Source organism: Phyllostomus hastatus, unplaced genomic scaffold (assembly GCF_019186645.2).
Source record: "Phyllostomus hastatus isolate PE091 unplaced genomic scaffold, TTU_PhHast_1.1 phas_scaffold_60, whole genome shotgun sequence".
Taxonomy (NCBI): domain Eukaryota; kingdom Metazoa; phylum Chordata; class Mammalia; order Chiroptera; family Phyllostomidae; genus Phyllostomus; species Phyllostomus hastatus.
Genome location: NW_025334038.1, coordinates 11,902,367 through 11,923,092, shown reverse-complemented (window position 1 = coordinate 11,923,092; position 20,726 = coordinate 11,902,367). Strand labels below are relative to the sequence as shown.

The 20,726-nt window shown below is 33.6% G+C and overlaps 1 protein-coding gene across 6 annotated transcripts in view; it reads right to left on the bottom strand.

The window, feature by feature from the left end:
* Window positions 1-20,726, bottom strand: part of R3HDM1 (R3H domain containing 1) — a 217,470-nt gene that overhangs the window by 109,952 nt on the left and 86,792 nt on the right. For 3 of the 6 annotated variants that reach the window (XM_045826036.1, XM_045826041.1, XM_045826037.1), the window contains exons 2-5: window positions 19,482-19,690; window positions 17,692-17,902; window positions 4,775-4,816; window positions 4,218-4,307 (exon numbers count right to left, since the gene is read on the bottom strand). In XM_045826036.1, coding sequence (XP_045681992.1) covers window positions 4,218-4,307; window positions 4,775-4,816; window positions 17,692-17,862 — 303 coding nt within the window. In that variant the 5' untranslated portion in view covers window positions 17,863-17,902; window positions 19,482-19,690. The remainder of the gene's footprint in view (window positions 1-4,217; window positions 4,308-4,774; window positions 4,817-17,691; window positions 17,903-19,481; window positions 19,691-20,726) is intronic. The other 3 variants (XM_045826039.1, XM_045826042.1, XM_045826038.1) reach the window with 2 other exon arrangements.

The following is a 20,726-nucleotide window of genomic DNA, read 5'->3' as shown; positions in this document are numbered from 1 at the left end:
ACAAAGAAAAATGGAAAGTTGTCTTTAGAGTAGAATTATACTCAAATGGTTCAGAAACAGTGTGCATAGTGACAGCACACATGCAAATGACAAAGCAAGTGGGGAGGTGATACCCATTTTTGCAATGGAGATGCTATGCAAAAGGATAATTACCATCAATCATAACATTAGGAATGCAAAACAGTCAAGTCAACACTTAATAAAAGTACTTTTTGAGTATTCACTATACTCTCATATTCCTTCTTCATTCTTCTGAGATGTGAAAAAACAAGTACAAAATTTCCAAAACCAAATTTACATGAGTTTATTTCCTATTTGAGATTTACATAACATTGTTCTTCCTTCAATCATGAAAAAGTTCAGAAAGATTTCAATTAAGATTGTTTTCCTGTCTGCTATGTAATAATTCACTGTAAAGTAACCATACTGTGTAAGACTGAAAAAGAGAACCAATTCTACAATTCATTTTGAAAACAATGGTATTACATGAAATTTCACAACCCAAAGGAATTACGGAAAATTAATTCATGTTGCCTAAAAGTGGTAAAAATCACATGACTTTGTGTTATAAAGAAAGGCAAAAGTAATAAAGAAAGGTAGAATAACTTCCAGACCATTTCTACTAAAGATAAAGGTGCAGTTTAGTTATAGGCTAAATTATACTGTTGTTCTGTGTGATGAAAAACATCAGAAAATTACAGTACTTTGCTTCTCTCAGAGATGGTTGTAAATGCAGTAAGTCAATATCAAAGGGGATATAAATTTCAGGATCCTTAAACTTATGATCAATAGGATTTCTATTCTAAACACTCTCCACCCCCACCTCCCCCACATAATTTTTTAAAATTAGTACTTGGCAGAGAAATCACATCAAATATATTATTTTCCTATAGGATTGCTGACTGATATTTTCATCTCTTTTCAACTCTGCTTCCTCTTCTACCAAAGCTCAAATTTGTGCTCAGAACATAGAGCACAAACTATGCATTAGCAATTTTCACTAAAATGATGAACACTTGCTTTATGACCTCTTTTGTATTGCTTGCCAAACTTCATACATTCATCAACTGGTAAGTCATTTTTCTCATTATGACTAATTTTCTTTTTTAAGAATTAAATTTATCAGAGTAACATTGATTAATAACAAATTTCAGGTGTACAACTTTGTAATACATCTGAATATTCTATTGTGTGCTCACCATCAGAAACCTAGTCTCCTTTAGTCACATTTTAATTGACCCCCTTCACCCTCTTTGTCCTCATATCCCTTTCCCCCTAGTAACCACCATTGTGTACTGTATCTATGAGTTAATTTTTTTTGTTTGTTCATTTGTTGCTTTTTTGTGAAATCATATGGTTTTTGTCCTTTTCCATCTGACTTACTTCACTTAGCATAGTATTCTCAAGATCTCAAGTTGTACTACAACTTACTTTCTAATCTACTTTCCTTACTTTTAAATTATTGTAACATAGATATTTAAAAATGAGTCCCAAAACTATGTACTGGAAGCAAAATACTGAAAGTTTTCCTGACTTACAGCTTCTGCTCCTGTTACTCAAGGATAATCTAAGAAATCCAAGTTGGAAGATTTCACATTTAGACCATCACAAAAGGCAGTTTCAGTGACTATCAGATTTTATTTCTAAACTGTCCTCTTAAAGCTATATATTATAATTATAGATATTAAACTATTTTATCAAGATGAACTGTATTTAAAATCTAACAGACAACACTTACATACTGAGGCCTGTCTTCAGTTGATACTGAGACCTTGCTTTCATTAGCAAATAAACAAGGCACATTTTAAATGCTGAAGTCCTCATACACAAACTCTTCTGACTCTAGATAAGGAACATCTCCATAGGAAGTTGTAATTCCTTTATCCTTCACTCTGTCATTGATATTTGTTACTGAGGTCACTTCCCTCTCATAAGCTCTGATCAGACACAAGTAACATCTCTCATTAACTGCCTCTCAACTTTTTATTCAAATTAATTCTTCAAAAATCACATTCTGAAGCAAGCATTATTAATTGGAAAGTGTCTCTAGCATGAAAGATTAGATACTAGCACATTTCAAGACAAATAACTTATTTTTCTATTCCCATTCAGGTGCAATTTAGTTAACTCAAGACTTGGAAAAAGGAGTATCTCTTGTTCAGTAAGGGTAAAAATAGGTTATTATCTCAAAAAAAAAATGACTGTATCCAAGAAAAATTGAGAATGAATGTATTAAGCGGAATAACTGAATTCTGGTATAACAACCTTATTCATAATTCATGTCCTATGGAGACTTTTGAACTATAAAAGCAAAAATTACTATCTGCAATCGATAGTATACACTCCTGATATTTTTTTCTCATATAAATTTTTACTAGCTAATTTATGTAGCACTCTAAGAATTTCCCCCCAATATTTTTCAATACGTAAAATGTACTGAAAAGAAATCACATTACAGTTTTTCTCAGAACGAATGGGTTTTCCTGTATTGACGGTCTTATGAATCTCATTTTCTCAATCTCCTTAGACTGATTATTCCAAAATGCTAAGACGGTGTAACATTTTGGACAAAAAAAATGAAGAAATGAATTTTTAAAAAACATTATACTGCCCACTGCTCCACCCTGAACAGGTGTATTCTTTACTCTGGTTTGTACAAAAGAGCTTTTTAAAATTGCTATTTCAAAAACAATTTTATTAATTTTTTTCAGAGTGTATCATAACTCTTCAGCCTTATCAACAACCATGTAGAAGTCAAGTTTAACATTTGAAAATATTCTCAAGGCAAGTGTTCTTATTCAAATATTTGACTGTATTTCTACTTTTTCTAGAAAGTCTTATTTTGTTGCTAAAAATATCTATTTTATAGAATAAATATATATAGCACTCTGTTTCTGTAGTTAAATTTTAAATGAAAATTATAAATAAGGTTTGAATCCTATGGTTTTGACACTGGAACACATTTCAAAAGGTAGTTCAGTTGGTTACAGCATCATCCCAATATGCCAAGATTGTGGGTTCAATCCCCAGTCAGGACACATAGAAGAAACCAGGGAATGCATAAATAAGTGGAACAAAAAAAAATTGATGTTTCTCACCCTGTACAATTTCAATAAATAAAAAATTTTTAAAAAGAATCTGATTTTAAGTATCTTTTATTGTCAATAAATAACCCATTTTAAAAACATTCCTTTTCTTGCATTTTGAAAACAAAGAGTTGTGTAGTGCTTTTAAAAAAGAGAACATATTCTAAATATGTGACAACTATCTTCAGTATGTATAACAGGATTTTGAGGGCATCATGTTCTAAATCAAGGCAAAGCCTACGTCTTTGCTTGAATCAACAAATGTATAATTGCCATTTATTTAAAAAATAAAAAGATATACAACTTACTTGTTGCCTTTACCCTCCCTTTAGTCATAACTTCTTAAACAGCCAAAAAGTTGTCTCAATTCTTGGGAAACTAATGTTGGGGTATATATGAGAGTTTACATTGCTTAAACTCATAAAAGGTAGAACAAGCCACTAACAGCCAAAGTTACCACTGACACACTGGTAAAGGATCCAAAAATGTTTGGATTAAATGCCCAAATGTAACATAAAGCAAAGATCAGCCCATAGTTCACATTAACAGAAAAGTAGTCACAGCATTAGAAATACAAAAGGCAAACTAAACTATTTGCTTGAACCTCAGTAGTTCTGTATTTTACAACCACAGGCAGAAAAGGAATTAGAAGTTTTAGACAGACATGAGTCAAGCTAATATGAGAATTGGCTTCGCCATGCATTCAAAGTTAAGTAAAATAATATATTAAGCTTAAGTCTTGGGTAGTCTCCTCTTCACACACAAGCAGTATCTAAGAAACTTATAAAGGCCAAAATCAAGAGAGTGAATTTCATCAGAATTACATTAAGTGAAAGTACTACTTTACTACTTTTCTGAAACAACTTACAACTCCCTTAAAGCCTTATGCCTGGTTAATTATATTATCCTTAAGTTTTTCCAGCGAGAAACTATACCAAATCTTAGATTGATGTAACAAGGTTTTCCCCACTTTTCATGTGTCTCTTGGGTGCAAGTATTATCAAATCAATTCTCTTAGTAAAAACATACATAACACACAAACATGCACACACAACTTTTATTTAACCTTATGAAAAAATATTCTCCAGGAGGCAGGTTATTCCACCATGTCTTTAAATAATTTTTTGTTACCTGGTTCTCCTGTGATAGCTCTGCTGTAGGGGGTGGTGGAGATTCTTCACACACTGCAAGGCTCCGAACTAGCTTTAACTTTGAGCTTGACTAAAGAAAAGTATTTAAAATTAACACTACATTTCACAAATCTAGGGTGTATATCCAAAAGCCCCCTAGAGTTTCTTAAGTCTTTATAGTTTCTCCAAGTATAGGCATAGGTGAAATGTAAAAGTTAAATATGTCATTAATAACCCCTAAAACTCTTTGTTAAGAGGGAAAACAAACAATTTCAGTTTTGAAAATTATGGCAATAGTAAGAATGGAAATAATTCCAATTTCAAAACCCCCAAAATGGTGAGAAAGCCATTTTCTCCATAGATAAAGAACCATTAAAGATATAAAAGCAATGTACGAAAGCGACTAGGCAAGACAAAAACCCCAAATAAAACAAAATAAGCTTTCTGCCCCAAACAAAATATGACAAAACTAAACTGAATGCAGTGCTATATGAAAACAAGGATTCATCAAGCATGAAGGACGGCCCTTGGCATGCCAGCACAAAATATTTACTATACCTTAGACCTTTTTCCTGTCTGTCCAAATGACTGCAATGGCCGCTGAATATACAAGAAAGATTTGTATTAAATTTCACACTGAAACAGAAAGTTTTCTTCTTAATTCATAATCCTAAACCACAGAGAAACTAACTGCACAAAGAGTAGAAAATGAAGAAATCAAAGTTGGTTTCAAGTAAAAAGTATTGATTCCTCCCAAAAGTACACCTGCAGAAGACTATAAAATCCTGTGGATTGGCATTTTCTGTAAGTGAGCAAATGACCACAATTTGTTAATTGAGCTAAATGGAATTTATAAGGTAACGTCTTAGGTAGCAGCAAAAGAAAATATACTTCTTCAGTATTTTGTAACATATTACGCTTTACACAAAGTTAGGAGGGAAAAACCCCACAAAAATCCTGAGGAATTTTTAGTAGCTGTGCTCAGCCAAGTTCCAAACTTACTAACGAGAATGCTGCAAATGCACAATGAATTAGAGTACAACCACCTGTCTACTAAGCCTTTTCAACGTTGTCTGAAATATACCACCAGTTTATCAGTCACGGAATCTTGTCTGCCTGGCCTAGAGTAAGGTGATAAAGCAGATAAAAACAAAAGAGGTCAAAGGTCCAATACACACGTTTAGCATGATTGGCAAATCACCAATCACATGATTGGGGAGCCCACTGAGGCAACTAGCTCTCGTTTGTGATGCTGGGCTTTGGTTTAGGAGAGCAGCTGAAATTGCCTGTGAACCGGAGCCAGACAGGTTTTAAACATGCTTTCCTTCCTACAATCTCCTTCCAGTCTACCTCGTTGGCCCCAACCTCAAACAGTACAAGGTCCAAGTACCTACCATTTATACTCATTAAAGTCAGGGGGACAGTTTGGTACCAATCATAAAACAGATTTAAAAAATCCTTAATATGTAGATCAGTATGTTTCATATATGGAAAAAAGTCATCATGTCATTGTAACATCCCAAAGAGCCTTCCTTGTAGAACCAACAGAAATGAGAACCCAAAGTTCCCGAGATAAGCAGAATTGTATTCTTGGGATTTTGACTTTGGGTTAGCCATACTACACACAGATTAGTAATTAACAAACACAAATATAGAGAAAATTTTAAAAAATGACTTTCCATTTCTTATAGAGAAGAAAATGTCTCTCTCTCTCTCTCTCTCTCAGACACACACACACACACACGGCAATGCTGTCTAAGAGTTTCTGTATGGTGGGATTGTCTTCTCTTTCTATTCACTCTTTAATTCAAGAAAATTTCTAAGAGTAACTTATATCCAAAAATAGAATTAAAAGAAGTTATGTTATATAGAGTAAGAACTTGAAGAAAAAGTGAGAGAAAATTAATAGATGCAAGCACAAAGGCAGAAGGGAAAAGAATTTACAACTTAACTCTGATCCTCTGCTTTAATCCTTAAAATTCTAAGTGTCAAGGGCACAAAATATTGTATCATATATATTTTTAAATAAAAGAGATGATTAACAGACAAGTAAAAACTGTATTCATATGCAGAGTTGGACTCAATTTCTGGCTTTGCTTCTTATTAATAGATAACCATTGTCAAGTGATTTCAGTTTATCTGTAAATAAGTCCATACTATCTGTATTCTCAAGTTTCTTAAGGTTCAATGAAAGGGTAAATTAAAGGGCTTTGTTAAAACTAAAGCACTATATAAAAAGGTTACTAAAGGTTAGACACCTAGCATGGCAGAAGATCCATGTCCTATTTCTGCTTACTATGAGATTTAACTTTGAAAAAATCTATGAAATGGGGATTTTTTACATTGTTTCTATAGTAATAGTTTAGGATTTTCATGGAATTTACACATGCATTTAACAGCTTCAGTATTAATTCATAAGGAGTCTTGATGAAAATGAAGATTAAAAAGACACAGAAGGGTAAAATTACCTCAATGTGACTTTATTTAATTAATATGTTCTGAGTTCCTGCTACACACCAGACATTCTACCAGGTGCTGGGGCTATAAAGATGAGTAAGACATGGTTCCTGGTCTCAAGACCCTTGCAGTCCAGGGTCAGAGTTACTAAATGCTCAAACAGAACACAAGACTTTCAGAATTTTATCCCAGTGCACTTTACATCATGCCTGTAAAAACCTTCTTGTGGATCAAATACTACTCATGGTAGAGAGAATTCTAAAGATGGCCTCCTAACACTTACATGACCTGGTTATTCAATCAAACACTAATCTCAGTGAGGGTGGGAAGGGATTCCAATGTAATTTAAGTCCCAAGTCAACTGGTCTTAATAAGATACAGAGATAATTGAGCTGGGTCTGACACAATCAAATGAGCCCTTTAAAAGCCGATCATATTCTTCAGTTGGGAGTAGAAGAGCAAGTCAGATTCAAAGGGTGAGAAGAACCTGACACACCACTGCTACTTTGAAGATGGAGGGGCTGTGTGAGAAGGACGGCAGGAAACCTCTAGGAGCACTTGGCCAACAGTCAGCCAGGAAATGTGGACTTCAGACCTACAACTGCAAGAAACTGAGTTCTGCCAACAACTGGAGTCAGCTCAGAAGCAAATCCTTCCCCAGTCTTCAGAAAAGGGCCCAGTCCAGCCAACACCTTTGATTTCAGCCTTGTCAAACCTTAAACAGGAAGCTTACCTGAGTACAAACTAAATTGTATTGTACATTTCTGACATCTACAATTGAGTTCATAATTGGGTATTATTTTATGCCTCTAAGTTTGTGGTAATACGCTATACAGCAATAGAAAACTAATATACTACTACATAAATAAAGTATTAACTGCCAAAGGCATTGTTCAGTAAGTCATTATTTCAAATAGCAAAGAACAGTAATTATATAATATATATCAGAAAACTTACTATATATACAATAAATCAGAGAAAACAAGTTCAGTTTATTAAAGAAAACAGCCTTTTTGGCATCAACTTGGAAGTTAGATTTGGCTTTGAATAAAAATAAATTATTTAAAAAATGGATTTTTATTATTTAAACCTCACCTTTCACTTTTTCCCATTTTTTTATTGTGGAAAAATATGCATAACATAAAGCACAAAATTTAACATTTTAACCACTTTCAAGTGTACAGGTCAGTGGTATTAAATACATTCATAATGTTGTGTGACCATCACCACTATCCATGAACTCTTTTCATCTTGTAAAATTTAACAGTGCCCATTAAACATAATTCCCATTCTCCTCTCCTCCCAATTCCTAGCAACCGCCGTTCTACTTTCTGTTTCTATGATTTTGACTACTCTAAGTACCTGATATAAGTCGAATCATATAGTATATGGTACATCTTTTTCTGACTGACTTACTTCACTTAGCATAATGACCTCAAGGTTTACCCATGTTGTAGTATATTGCAGAATTTAGCCTTTTAAAGGCTAAATAATATTGCATATTTGAGGGTGAATACTGAGTCAGCCAAAAAGTACATTTAGTTTTTTCTGTAAAATAAAAGATGTATTTTTTATTTTCACCAATACCTTGATTCATGTGGATATTTTGAGTGTGTTGGCTATCTCCTGTGTGGTATAATGTTGATTTTTCTCAATTAATGTCTTGATTCAATCACTATCAACTTCAACTGGTCTACCTGACTGTGGAGCATAGTCCAACGAGCAATCTCCAGTATGTAACTTCATAAACCACTTTTGACACATTCGATCAGTCACAGCACCTTCTTCATACACTGCACAAGTCTTTTTTTTTTTTTTGCTTTTCAGTTGAGTTTTTACCTTTCTTGAATAAAGCATAATGTGCTGAAAATGTTATATATTTTCTACCATCTTCAAAATTAAAATGTCTACACAAAAATTCACCAATTTTGAGAGTTGTTTTTTAAATGCATGCTGACATGACAGCTGCCACAATACAATCTAACCAAGCTGTTTAGAATGAAACTAAAGACAACTAAGTGCTACTAGGTCCATCTTACAGGAAAAAAAACAAACAAACACATGAACTTTCTGGCCAATATAATATTATTTAATAATGTTCAATACAATGAAATACCCATTCATTTGCTGATGAATGAACTTGGGTTGATTCTGTATTTTAGCTATTGTAAATAATGCTTCTATGAACATAAATGCACAAATCTCTCTTCCAGATTTCAGCAAATGTTTTTTACTATAATGCACTGAAACACAGATGCTGCTTCTAGGGCAGTCAGGCCAAATGAGTTTGGGAGAGGTCATGATTGACGCAGCATGGTGCTCTAGAAAAAGCATGTTGAGGTATAGGCTAAGCTTGAGTCCTGGCCATGCCACTAGCTCTCCAGGCAACCTTGGTAATTCACTTTCATGAGTGTAGGTCTCTGGAAAATCTAAGGGTTTCTCAGATCAACTCTGAAAACTTTTTAGCTGTGATTCTTTGAGTTCTATGAATCTAACTCCGAAATGTTTGATTACCTCAAGCTCCTCTTGCCAACTCATGACCTTTTTGGAAGACATGTCATCTAATGGACAACAGGTGGCATCCCTCTCTGAGGCTTTTTCTTTCTTCCATGATGGTGGTGGTGATGATAACCTCCACAGATGTGCTTGATTTTCAAATCGGGATAGGTATGGCACTAGGTATGGAGCCCAATGATAATCATGCCTCAGACCTTAGTGTTGACTCTTCTTGGAAATGCCACAGTCCCTCTCTGGCAAAAAGTGAACTGGCTCAGTGGCTTTCTTCCCATTGTCGGTGGGGCCAAAACCAGCCTGTCACTGCTCTGGGCTGTATGCTTCTGCTGTCATGGCATAGAGGGCATGTGCTCTTGGAAGATGAGCTAGGGGCAGGACATCCAGTTTCCCTAATCATTTGATTACAGTAGCTTCCACAGCCTAATGGTTGTTTTCCCTCACCAGTACTGCTGTTTCTCTTAGGCATCTTATACCCTCACTGTTCAAAGTACTGCTCCACAGGACTGTCAATGGACCACTGGCATCACCTGGATGCTTGTTGAGATGCAGAATTTTGGGGTTTTCACCCCACATTTTCTTTAGACTGTTTTGTGGTTTTGTAGTATTTCCCCTTTGCCCTCCTTAAAGTTGTTGAGTTTAAATGGCTCTGGCAGCTTTGACTCCTTGGCTTCTTCCCTCTTGGGTGTGCAGTTTGTAGGAAATACCCCTGTGAGGCAGGGGTGTCTTGCAGGTGAAGCTGTGGACTGAGAAAGTCCTCCTGGCTGGATCCTTTGGTGTCACATCTAAGGAATCATTGTCCAATCCAATGCCATGAAACTTCTCCCCTGTGTTTTCTCCTAAGACTTTTATTTCACCTCTTCTGTTTAGGTTTTTGATAAAAGTTCTGTTAATTTCTATAGGTGGTGGTAAGTAAGTGTCCAATTTAATTCTTTTGTACATGGATATATGGTTTTCCCTGTACCATCTGTTGAAAAGCTTTGTCCTTTCTCCATAGTCTTGGCACCCTTATAAAAATTCACTTGACCACATATACATGGGTTTATTTCTAGACTCTCTATTTTATTCCATTGATCTATCTGCCTGTCTTTAGGCAGCCATCACACTGTTTTGCTTACTGGAGCTTTGTAGTAAGTTTTGAAATCAGGGAAATGTGAGTCCTCCAGTTTTGTTCTTTTTCAAGGCTCTTTTGGCTACTCTGGGTCCCTTGAGATTTCATATGAATTTTAGAATGGGTTTTTCTATTCTGTAAAAAAAGGTGATTTGGATTTTGATAGGGATTTTACTGAATCTGTAAATTTCTTTAGGTAGTACTGACATTTTAACAGTATTAAGTCTTTTAATCCATGAACATGGGATATGTTTCCATTTCATTACACAAGTCTTTTACCTCCTTGATTAATTCCTAAGTATTTTGTTCTTTTACATGCTATTATAAATGTCATCACTTTCATAATTCTCTTCAGATTGCTTATCACTGTACAGAAATGCAACTGTTTTTTTCCTTTTTTTGCACATTGACTCTATATCCTGCCACTTTACTGTAGTTTATTAGTTCTAACAGTATTTTTGTGAAATCTTTAGGGTTTTCTACATATAAAATTGTCATTTGTGAAATGAGATAATTTTACTTTTTCCTTTCCAATTTAGATGCCTTTTATTTCCTTTTTTCGCTTAATTGTTCTGGCTAGAATTTTCACTACTATGTTAAATAGAAGTGGGAAAGCAGGCATCCTTGCCTTGTTCATTTCTTAGAGGAAAGGCTTTCAGTCTTTTATCAATTAAAAAAGTTATTTATTTTATTATTTATTTATATAAAACAGTGAGGCAAAAATCTTCAACAAAATACTAAAAACTAAATTCTTCACCAAATTAAAAGGATTGTATACGATACCAAGTGGGATTTATTTCTAGAATGTAAGAGAGGTTTAGCTTATGAAGAACAATCAATGTAATACATATTAAGAGGATGAAAGGGGGGATCTAATCAGCTTAAATGATTCAGAAAAAATTTCACCAACAGCACCCTTTTATGATCAAAACATTCATCAAACTAGGAATAATGAAACATGTATATGAAAAATCCACATGGCACACCATACTCAATGATGAAAAGCTGAAGGGATTAACCAAAGAACATTAATGCGTAACCCGTGGCCACAGACAACAATGATGGGAATTGTCTTAGGGAGGGCAGAAGGGTGGGGCTGGGTGGAGGGGGAGACTGTGGGGTGGGGGGAATGGGAAGAATAAACAATAAAATAAATAATAAAATAAATTTTATTTTATTGATAATAAAAGTTATTATTTATAAAATAATGTTAGTTATTTTATTATTTATAAATAATAAAGGATATTGGTCTTTAGTTTTCTAGTATAGTCTTTGTTTGGATTTGGTATCTAGGTAATGCCAGCCACACAGAATGAATTAGGAATTGTTCTTTCCTGTTTATTTTGTAAGATTTTGAAAAGAATTGGGTTAGTTCTTTAAATGTTTGGTGGAATTCACCTGTGAAACCAACAGAGCTAGAACTTTCCTCTGTTGTGAGATTTTTAAAAAAAGATTTTATTTATTTTTTAGAGAGAGGAGAAGGGAGGGGAAAAGAGGGAGTAAAAACACTGGTGCAAAAAAAAACATCAGTAGGTTGCCTCTCACGCAACCCCAGCTGGAGACCTGGCCTGCAACCCAGGCATGTGCCTTGACCAGGGATACAACTGGAGACCTTTTGGTTTGCAGGTGGGTACTCAAACCACTGAGCCACTCCAGCCAAGACTGTTGAGAGATTTATTTGATTACTGCTTCAATCCTTACTAGTTACAAGTCTATTACCAGTTTCTTCATGATTTAGTCTTGGTAGGTTTTGTGTTTCTAGGAATCTGTACCTTTCATCTAGATTACCTAATTTTTGGACATACATTTGTTCACAGTACCCTCTTACAATCCTTTTTATTTTGTAGAATTGATAGCAATGTCCCCATTTCATTTCTTATTTTAGTGATGTGAATCTTCTCTAGTTTTTTAGACCATCTAGGTAAAGTTTTGTCATTTTTGTTTATCTTCTTGAAAAATCAACTTTTGGATTCACTGACTTTTCTTTGTTATTTTGCTTTCCACTTTTAACTGAATTTCACTGTCAAAGTAAAAATTTAGCAACTTGCTTTACAGACATTTACTACTAGAGAAGGATGCTCATTAAATGAGAACCTAGAAGGCTTATGGACAAAGACCCCAATTTTTAATTTACATTGTTTGATTATCATGTATTGGACAAGAACTAGGCCAATAAATGAATACAGAATATGAAACATCCTTAATGGAATTTCAGCTTGAAATAGATTATTAATATATTGCCAGAGCTACTTGCTACTAGTCTGGAGAAAAATTGAGGTTCAATAGTAAATGGTTAACATGTAATATTACAATATACATAGGCTATTTTTAAATTTACTGCCCTGTAGATAACAGAGCAAAGAGAAACAAACATGTTTAATAATTTCAGTACTTTGGTATTTTGTTTACAATATAGGAACTTTAAACAGATTTAAATTATTTCAGAATATGAATCTGAAATAATCCTCAAAACATTATCTCTACCTTAATTGCTATTCCAAACCAGAGAGGTTTTAACAAAAGAAAAATAAATCTGTGTAGTCAACTTCACAATAAGGGGATGACATATAGGTTTTATTTTCTAATGTTTCTTTGCTTATCATAATGTATCTTTGGTCTAATATTTTCATAAATTTCTTTGCCTATATTGGTTCTGCTAAGATAGATTAATTTAATGTTTCTTTATGATGAAAGAAAAACAAAAATATTGACATTATAAACCATGAGATTTATTGTATTGCCAAGAAATAACAATAATCCTTGAGTTATGTTGTGTGGTAGTTATAAAAATAACCACTAATTAATATCACTCAATTAAGAGGAAATCAAACATTTCAAAAAGGATCAACTATCAACTGTAATTATTATTAACAAAACCTTTTAACTAAGACCCTTAATAACCTTGAAGAGCTTACTAATTCTATTTTTCAAGGTAACAGTAAAGATTAATAGTAAGTATGTGGCAAAAGATAATGAATTAAAGTGTTAAGTGTCTAGCTAAAGGTTAGGAGTGATGAAAACAACAGAGACCAGTTTGACAATTTCTACTGGAATAACAGAAAAGAATAAAATTTTCTGAGTTAGGATAGCAAACTTTAAAAAAGTTTCAAGTCCTTAAATATTAATAAAAGACAACAAATGTTAAGTTATAGACAGGGAACTTAATACAAAGAACAAAGCTACTGCATTGTAATAAGCTGCACTGCAGCTTATTTCAAGAGATAACTTTTATTATTCACTTTATTACAAAAGGAAAAAAATCTATGTTGCATGACAATAAAGGGACTAATTTGAGGAGCCATATAACAATACGGCCAGTTGTGCTATGTTACTAATAATAAATCAAACAATTATGATGATTATAAGTATTATGTTATTATAGCATCTACTACTGTTAGGATCTAACTATGTACCAGGTACATTACATACATCATTTTTATCTATTAGATAAATAGGAAAATAGTTATGATTTATATGACTTTATATAGACAAGCTTTTTATCAACCCTTTCAACAAAAACTTTTTTGCATGTTTCATCAATTAAAAAATTTTATGCCCATTTATCTCACTGTTGGAGAAGCGTGGCCTGTGCCCTGAGTTTTTCCAGTAACATTATTGACTTGCCATGGCTTTCTTTCCCCTTACTTCCCATATCATTCCGCTTTTAAAGAAATGCAATAAAACTTAGGCAAATGTAAGATGTAAAAGTCTCATTTCAATTATCAAATGGCTTATGACAGAAACTAAGAATATACTAAACACATACTTCAAATGATTATATATATAGAAAATTCAATCATATATACCAGAAGCTGTTCATGCATCCTGCACACAGGGCTTAGTAACAAAAATCATTTCTCTTATTTCCTCCACAACAAGGGTTACCAATACAATTTGGACTGGCTATCTTGTTGTTCAATAATAGTTTATGTGAGGAGAAACTGTTGTTTGAACTTTCCCATAATATGTTTTGAAGTATATTTATATGCACATATATACAAATGAATACTCCTAGACAAAGCATATGTCAAGTACAAAGGTACAATTGTAAAAAAATGGGAAAGTTGCGTTTGAATCTTTAATAAGCATAACACAAGATTTGTAATTTTATATTTCAAATGACAGTAAAAATCAACACAGGTAGTTTACCTAAATTTAATCTGAGAAATCTATCCTTGAAAAAAATCAAACAATAGAGGTCATATATATAAGTTATACAAAAGGAAACAAAGCAACTCATACTCCATTTATCCTGTGTTAAAGATTAGTAGTAATCTAACACATTAAATTTTCTCTGGATTTAGAAATGTGATGTCTCACCACCTCAATGTTGCATATGATCCTACTTAATGATCATAAAAACTCTAACTTGTAATTTAAGATTTGCAATAGAAACAGTACGTGGCAATAGAAAAGTTACTAAGCAAAACCCCTTTTCACAATTATTTGGAAACATTGAAGGTGATTCCTAATGTTTGCTGGCTTCTCCCTAGTTTGACGAAATTATTTTTTAGGTAAATGCTACCCTTAACAGACAGTACAAAGTTGTAAGATTTCATCACAGTATTAAAGAAGCTACGACAACCCCTCATTTGAAAGTTTTTTGTCATGGCTGGTGTGACTCAGTGGGCTGGGTATTGTCCCACAAAGCAAAGGGTCGCTGGTTCAATTCCTAGTCACACGTCTGGGTTGTACACCAGGTCCCCAGGTGGGGGCATGAGAGAGGCAACCAATCAATGTTTCTCTCCCTCTCTTTATGCCTCCCTTCCCCTTTCTCTAAAAATAAATAAATAAAAATCTTTTTAAAAAATTAGTTTTTCTAAATAAAATACTAAGGGGATGATCACGTAATTAAGATTTGGAAATGGATGAAATGTGTGCTTCTTTAGGTAAACATTGCCATTACCCTAAGTTACTTGAAATACTACTATGCTGAAGCAAAACAACAGTAATAAGTTATATTCATGCTAGCTGACATTCAGAATAACAGAAAAGAGAGAAATATATTGGTTTATTCCAAATTCTAAATAAGAGACCTATATTAATTGGTGCATACATCTAAATTGAGTAAAAATACTAGCTTCTATTTAAAATTAAACTTTTAGGCAGTATCTTAGAGATACCAAAGGAAGATGAAATACCTACATGTATGTCAGGAAAAAAGACATTTCATAATAGGTAACTCCTTAGTAACTTGAAAGGTAACTTCTGTTGACTTTATTTTACATTATATTAGGTAATTTTTTCTAGTTTTATCTATGTGCATTGCTAATATCCATTACTTAAATCTCTTCCGTATAAGTTATTTCAGTTCTAAACCTCTTGCCAGACACCTGGCATGGAGGCATCTTGGACGTCAAAAACCTCCAAGCAGAGTAAATAGTCCCACATGTACTAAATTCTTAATAAACATTTGAATAAGCAACACATACAGCATTCAATGGATTAATATAAAATGAAGTCTCATATTCTCTGTTCTTCCTTCCAATCTTTATAGTCACTATGCTATATGGAACATGATGTCAGAGATCATGCCCAGTTTTGCTTACATTATTTCTTTGGCATAGGTTTTCGATAAGTGTTTGGAGAATGCATGAAGCTTTCCCCATAGTATAAATGACTGAGCCATACTATAGTGATCGATCTGATAGTGGTCGTCAGAACATGTTTGTGCTTATAGATAAGACCAACACAACAGACATAGTAGGAAATCAAATAATCCAAATAAATCCCTTGTTGATAAGCATAACATGGATGAGTAAACATTAGGTATAGAAAAGAGACTAAAAGAAAATGTTTTAGTATTTCAATCATGAATGCAATACAATTTTAGCAGATTTTCTCTGATTTAATCAGGATCCTGGCATGCCACCATCACTGAGTGTAACATATGGCAATATTTTATTTTAAAAACTATTAATAAACATGACTAGAAAAAATATATTATTCTTCCCAATTTCTTAGATAATTACCACTTGACCTTAATCAGTGGGGCTTAATTGCTTTTTTATAGGTGTATGAGTTGCTATCATTTTCTAAAAAGTTTCTGGCACATAATGGGGGGGGTTTGGCTGAATAAACAAAATAAGCTTTAAAAGAGCCTTCTTTGTTTATCGTAAAAAAATGAAGGTATAACTTTTAGTATGTATCCCTCAAGATCTTTAGGATATAGAAAAAATGACAGAATATTTCTTCCAGGAGTAGAATTCTTTATTCTACTACTTAACCCTACTTTAAAAGGGTTAAACTGAAATAAGAGTTAAAGATAGTATTTTAAGATAACTTTTTGTGGTAGATTAAAGGTCTTTCCTATTGATAGGCAGAGTCTAATTCCCCTCCCCTCGAACCTGGGCTGGCTTTATTGACATGCATCATCATAAATAGTGGAAGTGACATTTTGAGGCTTTTGAGCCTAGTTAAAAGAGACTTGCAGCTTTGCTTGACTATTTTAACATTCTTCTGCTATGGCTAAGTCACCATCACAGTCAGTCTGACTAGCCTGGGGCCTACATGCTGGAAGGACTATAGGTAGGTACTCCCAGTTTCAGCTAGTCGACATTCTAGCCATTGGCACCAAAGTGCCAGCTATGTGAGGAAAACAGTTCTGGACCTTCCAGGCCAGACCACCTACCAGTTAAATATTAGTGAGGACCTTCTTTTGATTCCTTGTGCATCTAGCCAGCCCCTATTCCATTTTCCAACTCACAATTCATGAGTTATTAAAAAATAAAATGCAACAGAGTTTTAACAAATTTTGTTTTAAAATTATTAGCTCTTTGTTTTGTGGTAATTTGTTATAGAGTAAGAGATAACTGAAACACTTAGCACTAAATACTACAAGCACAACTTGAAACAATTTTTATGTATCTTGAATTTGTTGACCACCTTCTCAGTTGCTATCTATACCTGGAATGAAAAGCTTTCTCAATGGTTAGTTCTAAGTCATCATATAGGTATAGATACCATCAAAAGGCTTAAGTGAATTTTTTTCCTCTCCAGTCTTTTTTTAGTCATGGTTGACTTCTTCCCCTGAAGGCTATTTTTGCCAACAGAACTTGTGCAGTTTCCATCTTTTTATTCTTCTATACTGTAGGAGTTCTTCGGTTAAATTCTGAACTCTCACAATACCGATAAGGTATGAAATGGAACGAAAAAGTAGAAAGCCAGTAAAAAAAAGTATTGGTCACTATAAATGAAAAGAATTGTATTGCATGATACAAGCAAGTCAAAGAGCTAGACTCAACAAACTAATCCAGACAGCTCAAAAACTAGCTCATAATGCATGTCCCAATGGGTCAACTTATCCCTTTAAAAGTCTGAAAGTGAGTTTTGTATGAAGAGGTTAATTGTATATTGAATATTCAGTATTTGTAACCAGAGAAAAAATCCTCTTTACCTGAAAATCAATATTGTTGTCAATACAATGTTCATTCTTCTCTGCCAAAATCTTCCCATAGTTCTCTGATTTGGTAAGATTTTCAACTCTGGTTGTATCTTTCACTTCCGCCTCCAAATCCTTCATTGCTTCAGTTTCATTTTTTACATTAACAGTATCAGACATCCTCATCAGCAAAGGTTATTTTAGAATTCTATAGGGAACTTGAAGCCTTAGAAAAAAAAAGATAAAAATTTAATTTAGCCTGAAACATTTCTTGCATTCAGTTACCACCAATATTGTCTGAATACTTTCTATGTTCCAGAAATAAAGTTGAATATACCCAGAGAGAAGCAAAATTCCTGCTTTCAAGGAGTATGCACCTTAGTGGCAGACCAGTTCAAATAAAAAAAACTCATCATACAATGAGAGAAGAATTATAAGGGTACGGGGTGATTTTGATGCACAGACCACTTATGAAAGTTCTTAAGAAACCTTAAGGAATAAGCTATATTGAGATGGGAGGCAGTGGCTGGAGTATTTTAAATATATATTTAGATGACATTAGAATTTTTCCCCTTAAAGGGATATTGTGAATATCATCCTGTGAGAAAAATATTTTCCTATCATAGCTTCTATTTAGAGTTCTAAAATTCCAAATTTCTTAAATTACCCTGCAACTCTGAAAGGAAATAATTTAAAACATAAACAGCAACATTCTATACAAACCACAGTTGTGTATCTATATTAATAACTGTTTGACAATATGAATCAAGTATTTGAAAACTCTCCTGACTTAGTGACTGAATGCCAAACACCATATATTACCAGACAGTCTAGTATACTGACTTTATAAGATGCCAAAATTATTTCATGCTTTGAGTTAAAAAAAAAAAAAAACACTGGGGACTTTACACTGAATATGAAATAAAATGTATCAGAGATAGCTTTCATTTTAGAAAATGTGAAATTGAAAAGCAAAGCTGATGTAGATAACTTTTTTGTACTAGCTTTATAATCATGTGCAAGTTTAAGGTGTACAACATGATGATTTGACACAAGTATATATTGCTGAATAATTACCACAATCCATCACCTCACACAATTACAATTTTGGGGGAGGGTGAGAACAAGAAAAACGTATTCTGAAGTGTATCAAAAAATTTAAGATTAGTTGATGGCTCGATACAGGAATGGATATAGGTGGACAGGTACAGGTTTAAGTATGATAAAATGTTAATGTTGGAATGTTGGAGTGATTATATGGTTGCTCAGTATAAAATTCTTTCAATTTTTCTTTATTTCTGAAAATTTCATGATAAAGTCTTGAGGGAGAAAATACATCTGAAAAGTTTTAAAAGAGAAATAAATCCTAAAGTTGCAAGTAGACTCAATTGAATAAAGAACATGTCTTCCTGCCCTGGCTCGTGTGGCTCAGTGGATTGAGCACCAGCTTGCGAACCGGAAGGTCACTGGTTTGATCCTCAGTCAGGGCACATGCCTGGGTTTTGGGCCAGGTCCCAGATGGGGGCATGTGAGAAGCAACCAATTGATGGCTCTCACACAGTGGTATTTTTCTCCCTGTTTCTCTCTCCCTTCCTCTCTCTCTAAAAGGTAAATAAATAAAATCTTTATTAAAAAAAAGAACATGTCTTCCTAGATTATATTCTGTACCAAGGTTAACTATTCATTATCAAAGCAATAAACTTACTAAGAACAGTTACTTAAAATACCCTGGCTCTTTGCATTTTATATGTAGTATTTTGAAAGAAAAATGAATGTGTTTTTTCTCAAGTGACAAGAGAGGTTACCTGATGTGTCCTATGGATTTTGGATTGTGGTATCCCACAAAAATAAAATAAAATAATCCAAGGTTCTTTTTCACAGTTGTCAGCCAGGATGTCAATTGTACTGAACCATCTGGAATCTGGCAGGAGGAGTCCCATGTCCTTGTCACCACTGTAGATTCCTGGACTGAAACGTACTGTCGTGGATAAAATATACCATACCTTTCAGTGGCCTAAAAATAAAATAAAACATTTAAACAAAATAGTCAAGTGAAATGGAACACCACACAGTAAATTGAAAATTAAAAATATTACTGCTGGTGATTTTATTTTTTTGTCCAAAACAGGAATCACAACATGAAGTTTCAACTAATTCTGACATGTATTTCTTTTGTGAGCCTGAATAACTAACTCACTGAGGCCACCTAGAGAGTTTAGCAGGAAAAGCAGAAGGGAGAAGAAAGCAGGTAACTAACATAATAACCTACTTTGTGGTCTGTGTTGTAAGGGAGATATTAATCATCATTTACAGATAATGAAAAAAGGTTTGCCTGGGATCACAACCAGGACCACCTGACTCCAAGAACTATGACTTTTAGAGTTTTCACCCAGAGTTACAACACCTTAGAATTCAGAGAAGAATAATTTTGAATAATAATCACACTCTAGATTTTAAAAGAACAAAACTATACTATAATAAGCCATTCAACATTTTCAAAGAAACCCACGTTGTCTGCTAAAAACAAAGTTTCTAAAGAACAAAATAACTATTTTTAAATAGTCATTGATCTAAGAGATCAATGCCAATATTGTTATCTACTTTTTTTCATGCCCAATTTTCATTACCGAATGTAAAGCTTGGTATACAACAATGATTGATATTTATAAATCTTACAAAGCAATCATGAAAAGTCCAGTATCCACCTCTCACTGTACTAAGATGTGATATTACTGACCGTATTCCTTATCCTGTACTTTACATTTCCATGACTTATTTATGTTATAAATATATGTTTGTATCTCTTGAATCCTTTTACCTTTTTGCTCATTTCCCCAACACCCAGTCCTCTGATAACTATCAGTTCTTCTGTGTCTATGACTCTGTTTAATTTTTTAGATTCCACATATAAGTGAAATGGTAGTCTTTGTCTTCCTCTGATTTATTTCACTTGGCATAATACCCTTTTGGTCTATCCATGCACACACAAGGTGGGGCAAAAGTAGATTTACAGTTGTGAGTACATGAAAGTTTATTCTTGTATTATTATT